The sequence below is a fragment of the Lithobates pipiens genome, unplaced genomic scaffold (assembly GCF_037356315.1).
Source record: "Lithobates pipiens isolate NorthernLeopardFrog02 unplaced genomic scaffold, aLitPip1_a1.2 Scaffold_19, whole genome shotgun sequence".
Classification (NCBI taxonomy): Eukaryota; Metazoa; Chordata; class Amphibia; order Anura; family Ranidae; genus Lithobates; species Lithobates pipiens.
The window spans coordinates 592,732,016-592,739,508 of record NW_027507764.1 but is presented as its reverse complement, the minus strand read 5'-3'; the positions used below and the strand labels follow the sequence as shown (position 1 = coordinate 592,739,508).

The 7,493-nt window shown below is 54.8% G+C and overlaps 1 protein-coding gene across 1 annotated transcript in view; it reads right to left on the bottom strand.

Annotated features, from left to right (window-relative positions):
- The window catches only part of SMARCC1 (SWI/SNF related BAF chromatin remodeling complex subunit C1), a gene marked incomplete in the record, with an annotated part of 43,857 nt that extends 36,928 nt beyond the window's left edge, over nt 1-6,929 (bottom strand). The window contains 1 exon segment of the mRNA XM_077493589.1: nt 6,447-6,929. Within this exon segment, the coding sequence (XP_077349715.1) occupies nt 6,447-6,866 (420 nt within the window).
- Between the last annotated feature and the right edge of the window lie 564 nt (nt 6,930-7,493).

Here is a 7,493-nt window from a genome sequence, read left to right as displayed (position 1 = left end):
ATTAGTGGAAGTAAACAGTGCCCCATTATTGGTTTTAGTGGGAGGGAATAGTGCCCTCATTATTGGCATCAGTGTGGGGGGGGGGGGGGGGGAGTGCCTGTTGTGATATCAGTGGAAATAAAAAAAAAAAAAAAATTGACAAGGAGGCACATCAGTGGGAGGAGGAAAAGCACGTCATTGGCATCTGCTGGAGGAATGGTGCCCAACCACTAGTGTCAGTTGTGGATGGAATAGCGCCCCAAGGGCCCAATTGGGGCAAGCAAATGGCCAGATTGGAGACCATTGGTATAAGTAAAACATAATGTGTTGTGGTGTTTGTTGGGTCTTGAAGAAACGAGATTGGCCACAGTACATCAGGATTGATCAATTTTCAGATCTATAGCCAGTGGGGAAAACGATGATTTTCAACCCCCTCCCCCCACGGACTGGCTACAGTAGGTACACAGCTTAGTCCTGTCAATGTAAGACGGTGCTCCCAACAACAACTCGTTATGTGTGGACACCTGTCCACAGAATTTCTCTTTCTTCCATTCAAACTTCACCACCATAGCCAAGACCAAAGAGCTGTCAGAGGAGGTCGGGGAGAAGATTGGAGACCTGCACAAGGCTGGAATGGGCTACAAGACCATCAGCGAGAAGCTTGGTGAGAAGGAGACAACTGCTGGAGCGATTGGAAGAAAATACAAAACAACCATCCATCGCCCTCGGTCTGGAGCTCCATGCAAGGTTCCTCCTCATGGGGTGAGGATGGTCATGAGAAAAAAAAAAAAGTGAGGGATCCGCCCAGAACTACACGGGAGGAGCTTGTGAAGGATCAAGGCAGTTGGGACCACAGTCACCAAACCAACCATTGGTGACACAATACCATGGATTGAAATCCTGCAGCGCCTGTAAGGTCCCCCCCCCCCCTCAGGAAGACACATGTACAGGCCCCCCCACCCCTCAGGAAGACACATGTACAGGCCCCCCCCCCCCTCAGAAGACACATGTACAGGCCCCCCCCCCTCGGAAGACACATGTACAGGCCCCCCCCCCAGGAAGACACATGTACTGGGCCCCCCCCCCCACGGTCCCCCCCCCCCCTCAGGAAGACACATGTACAGGTCCCCCCCCCCCCTCAGGAAGACACATGTACAGGTCCCCCCCCCCCCCTCAGGAAGACACATGTACAGGTCCCCCCCCCCCCTCAGGAAGACACATGTACAGGTCCCCCCCCCCCTCAGGAAGACACATGTACAGGTCCCCCCCCCCCCTCAGGAAGACACATGTACAGGTCCCCCCCCCCCCTCAGGAAGACACATGTACAGGTCCCCCCCCCCTCAGGAAGACACATGTACAGGTCCCCCCCCCCCCCTCAGGAAGACACATGTACAGGTCCCCCCCCCCCTCAGGAAGACACATGTACAGGTCCCCCCCCCCCTCAGGAAGACACATGTACAGTCCCCCCCCCCTCCAGGAGAGACCATGTACAGGTCCCCCCCCCCCCTCAGGAAGACACATGTACAGGTCCCCCCCCCCCTCAGGAAGACACATGTACAGGTCCCCCCCCCCCCTCAGGAAGACACATGTACAGGTCCCCCCCCCCTCAGGAAGACACATGTACAGGTCCCCCCCCCCCCATAGGAAGACACATGTACAGGCCCCCCCCCCTCAGGAAGGACACAGTGTACAGGTCCCCCCCCCCTCAGGAAGACACATGTACAGGTCCCCCCCCCTCAGGAAGACACATGTACAGGTCCCCCCCCCCTCAGGAAGACACATGTACAGGTCCCCCCCCTCAGGAAGACACATGTACAGGTCCCCCCCCCCTCAGGAAGACACATGTACAGGTCCCCCCCCCCCTCAGGAAGACACATGTACAGGTCCCCCCCCCTCAGGAAGACACATGTACAGGTCCCCCCCCCCTCAGGAAGACACATGTAACAGGTCCCCCCCCCTCAAGGAAGACACATGTACAGGTCCCCCCCCCCCCTCAGGAAGACACATGTACAGGTCCCCCCCCCCCTCAGGAAGACACATGTACAGGTCCCCCCCCCCCCCCCCCTCAGGAAGACACATGTACAGGTCCCCCCCCCCCTCAGGAAGACACATGTACAGGTCCCCCCCCCCCTCAGGAAGACACATGTACAGGTCCCCACCCCCCCTCAGGAAGACACATGTACAGGTCCCCCCCCCCCCTCAGGAAGACACATGTACAGGTCCCCCCCCCCCCTCAGGAAGACACATGTACAGGTCCCCCCCCCCCCTCAGGAAGACACATGTACAGATCCCCCCCCCCCCTCAGGAAGACACATGGACAGGTCCCCCCCCACCCCCCCTCAGGAAGACACATGTACAGGTCCCCCCCCCCCTCAGGGAAGACACATGTACAGGTCCCCCCCCCCCCTCAGGAAGACCCATGTACAGGTCCCCCCCCCCCCCCCTCAGGAAGACACATGGACAGGTCCATCTGAAGATTGTCAATGAACATCTAAATGATTCCAAGGATTGGGGAGAAAGTTCTGTGGTCAGGCGAGACCAAAATTGAGCTCTTTGCTTCGCATTAACTCGACTTGCAGGGTTTTGCCAACTTGCCTACAGTCACACACGGAGGTGGAGACTTGATGCTTTGGGGGGTTTCTCTGCTAAAGGGTACAGGCCGACTTTGCCGCATTGAGGGACCACTTACAGCGAGGGAAAAAAAAAAGTATTTGATCCTCTACCGATTTTGTATGTTTGCCCGCTGACAAAGAAATGATCAGTTTATAAATGTAATGGTCGGTTTATTTCAACAGCGAGAGAAACAAAAATATCCAGAAACACACGTCAAAAAAGTTAAACATTTATTTGCATTTTAAGGAGTGAAATAAGTATTTGACCTTCATAAAACAGGACTTAGTAGTTGGTGGAGAAACCCTTGTTGGCAATCAGAGGTCAGACGTTCCTTGGAGTTGGCCTCCAGGTTCGCACATCTCAGGAGGAATTTTGTCCTCTTTGCAGATCCTCTCCAAGTCATGAATGTTTCCAGGCTGATGTTTGGTAACTCCAACCTTCAGCTCCCTTCACATATTTTCTATGGGATTAAGATCTGGAGACTGGCTAGGCCACTCCATGACCTGAATGTGCATCTTGAGCCACTCCTTGGCCGTGTGTTTTGGGTCATTACCATGATGGAAGACCCATCCATGACCCATTTTCAATGCCCTGGCTGAGGGAAGGAGGTTCTCTCCCAAGATTTGATGGTACATGGCCCCATCCATTGTCTCTGATGCGGTGAAGTCCTGCCCTCTTTGCAGAAAAAAAAAAAACTCAAAGTATAAGGTTTCCACCTCAATGTATGATGGTGGGGGATGGTGTTCTTGGGGTCATAGGTCCTCCATGTATGACGGTGGGGGATGGTGTTCTTGGGGTCATAGGACCTCCATGTATGACGGTGGGGGATGGTGTTCTTGGGGTCATAGGTCCTCCATGTATGACGGTGAGGGATGGTGTTCTTGGGGTCACAGGCAGCATTCCTCCTCCTCCAAACACGGAGAGTTGAGTTGATGCCAAAGATCTGGATTTTGGTCTCCTCTGACCACAACACTTTCCCCCGGTTCTCCTCGGAATCATTCGATGTTCATTAGTGATCTTCAGAGGGACCTGTACATGTGATTTCCTGAGCGGGGGGACCTGTACATGTGATTTCCTGAGCGGGGGGATCTTGCAGGCGCTGCAGGATTTCAGTCCCTCCCGGTGTAGTGTGTTACCGATTGTTCTCTTGGTGACGATGGTCCCAGCTGAGATCATGGAGAAGATCCTCCGGTGTAGTTCTGGGCGGATTCCTCACCGTTCTCCTGATCATTGAACCTCCACCAGGTGAGATCTTCCATGGAGCCCCAGACCGAGGAGATCGATCGTTATTTTGTGTTTCTTCCATTATGGAATAATAATCCCACCAACTGTTGTCACCTCTCACCAATCTGCTTGGCGATGGTCTTGTAGCCCATTCCAGCCTTGTGTAGATCTACAATCTTCTCTCCGACATCCTTGGACAGCTCTTTGGTCTTGGCCATGGTGGAGAGATTGGTATCTAATTGACTCCTTCTGTGGACAGGTGTGTCTTTTATACAGGTAACAAACTGAGATTAGGAGCACTCCCCTTTAAAAAAAAAAAGAGTGCTCCTAATCTCAGCTTGTTACCTGCATAGAAGACACCTGGGAGAGAGAAATGCGTATTTCACTCATTAAAATGCAAATCAATTTATAACTTTTTTGAAATGCGTTTTTCTGGATATTTTTGTTGTTATTCTCTCACTGTTAGAATAAAACCGACCAATAAAATTATAGACCGATCGTTTCTTTGTCAGTGGGCAAACATACAAAATCAGCAGGGGGTCAAATACTTCTCCTCCTCCCCCCCTGTATTGTAAGATCTTGGATGAGAACCTTCTTCTCTCATCCAGAACACTGAAGATGGGTCATGGACGGGTCTTCCAGCATGACAATGACCCAAAACATACCGCCAAGGCAACAAAGGAGTGGCTCAAGAAGAAGCACATTACGGTCATGGAGTGGCCTGGCCAGTCTCCAGACCTTAATCCTATAGAAAATTTATGGAGGAGCTGAAACTTCGAGTTGCCAAGAAACCTTCAGGATTTAGAGAAGATCTGTAGAGAAGAGAGGAGAAAATCCCTCCTGAGATGTGTGGAAACCTCATCACCACCTACAAGAAACGTCTGACCTCTGTGATCACCAACAAGGGCTTCTCCACCGAGTACCAAGTCATGTTTTGCTTGGGAATCAAATACTTTTTGAAGAAAGATTTGCAAAATTTTATAACAAACAAAAAAGTTTGGTCTTTTTTTCCTTTATTTAGCAAAAAATAACCCCCCCCCCCCCCACTGGTGATTAAATACCACCATAAGAAAGCTCTATTCGTGTGAAAAAATGTCATACGTGTGCATGGCCGCGTAATCGTCATCTTGTACCCTCTAAATAGTCTCCCCGCCCCCCCCCCCCTGTACCACCAGGAGGTGAGATAACCCCCCCCCCCCACCCATACTCTCGGTATACCCCCAGGAAGTGAGATAACCCCCCCCCCCATCCATACTCTCGGTATACCCCCAGGAAGTGAGATAACCCCCCCCCCCACCCATACTCTCGGTACACCCCCAGGAGGTCCTCTCACCTCCGCGTACCCCCGGGAGACGACACAGGCCCGACTAGTCTAGCCACCTACTTTTAATCCTGGTATAGTGCCCCCCCCCCTCACCTTCTTGTACCCCTGGGAGATAACCCCCCTCATCTCATGCCACCAGAATATTCCCCTCTTCAACTTAATGTACTCACGGAATAGCCCCCCATATCTTCTTGTACCCCCAGAATAGTCACCCCCCCATCTAATCATAGACCTGAAACAGGCAGCCCCCTGTACCCCAGGGAAGTAACCCCTAATCTTACACTCCCCCCCCCCCCTCATCACCTTGTACAACCAGAGTTTTCTCCCCCACCTTGTACCACCCCGGGAGGTGACACCCCCATACTCCCGGTTACCCCCCATTAGGTCCGCTCACCTTCCTGTACCCCCTGGGAGGTGACACCTCATCTTGAACCCCAGAAATAGTTATCCCCCATATCTTCTTGTACACCTGGAACAACCCCCCCCCCCTCCTTGTACCCCTGGGGATTATACTCCCAGTATAATCGCCCCCCAGTAGGTCCTCAACTTCGTGTACCCCCGGGAGGTAACCCCCTCACCTTAAACCCCAGGAATAGTTGCCCCTCCTAAATCTTCTTGTAGACCCGGAACATCACCCCCCCCCCCTTGTACCCCCCTCATACTTCCGGTATATCCCCAGTAGGTTCTTGTACCCCCCCAAACTCCCGTATACCCCCCCTGGGAGGTGAGCCCCCATACTCCTGGTGTACCCCCCTGATACTTCCGGTAGATCTCACCTTCCTGTACCCCTGGGAGGGGAGCACCCCCCCCCGCCCATACTCTGGGTATATCCCCCGGTAGGTCTCATATTCTTGTACCCCCAGGGAGGTGACCTCTCCATACTTGCGGAATACCCTCCCCCCGGAAGGTGACCCCCCATAGTCCCGGTCCTCTCACCACCTTGTAGCCCCAGGAGGTGAAACCCCCCCATAATCACAGTAGGTTTCACCTTCTTGTACCCCCGGGACGTGACCCTCCATGCTCCTGGTACATCCCCCGGTATATCTCACCCTCTTGTACCCCCGGGGAGGTGACCCCCCCTCCCCCATACTGCCGGTAGGTGCTCTCGCCTTCTTGTAGCCTCTGGGAGGTGATCCCCCCCCCCATACTGCCAGTAGGTGCTCTCGCCTTTTTGCAGCCCCGGTAGGTACCCTCTCCCCCATACTGCCGGTAGGTGCTCTCGCCTTCTTGTAGCCCCCCCCTCATACTCCCGGTAGGTCCCCCCTCCCCCATACTCCCGGTAGGTCCCCCCGGTAGGTGGTCTCACCTTCTTGTAGCCCCGGGAGGTGACCCAGGCCCGGACGGGCTCCATGCTCCCGGTGGTGTCGGGACTCTCCCAGTATTTGGTGTTGGGTCCTCCGTCCTTCCTCCGGGCCTGTGTGATGGAGGCCTCCCCTCCCCCTCCGCCTCCCTCCTCGGGCTCTCCGTCCTCTCCATCTTCCTCCTCTCCGTCCTCCTCATCCTCCTCGCCGTCCTCTTCCTCCTCCTCCTCCGGCTCTCTCCGGTTCTCCTCCCGCCTCTGGTATTGCCTTGTCGCCGGACTCCCGTCCTCTCCTCCTCCGGTCGCCGCTCCCCCCCGGCGCCGCCGTCTCCTCTGCCTGGGCCCCGCCAGCCTGCCGCCCTCTCCGCCGCTACTGCTGCCGTTACAGCCGCCCGGTACCGCCAGGCCGACCTGCCTTTGTTTCATGGCGCCCGCCGGGGAATGCAGCGACTGCGGCCTACAAAGACACGCCCCTCCAAGTGCCAATCATCGGGGGACACGCCCACTGACCGGCACTGAGCCTGCGCGAAGACTGTCAATCACTGACGGGACACGCCCCCTCTCGTTTAACTTAATGTACAGCTTAGCTGTCAATCACTCCGCGACCCGCCCACTTTACACAATCTTAGCAAACAAAGGCACGCCCCTTGCCGCTAAATGAGCCTGCGCCTCAGCCGCCAATAGAATGATAGGAAAGCTCCCACAACGCCATTGACCAATCACAACAGAGAACTAATAAAGGTACGAAACGAGCCTGCGCAAAGCACTGTCAATCAAAACCTGGACGCGCCCACCGCTCTTGGCTCGTTTGTTGCTCGCCACGCCCTCCTTCCATCAATTTAGTAGCCACGCCCCTCGCGGACCTCCCGCTTATTGTCCATCCAGCTCCCGCCCACCGAAATCACGCCCCGCCCACGTATGTGATTTTCTGATGGAGGGGAAGACAAGCCGCGAGGTAAACATGGCTGTGTGGCCACGCCCAGCACTGGGAGGCCGAGTGTAAATAAGACAAACTTTATCAATAGGGAAAGCGCGGCGCGCATGCGCAGTTCC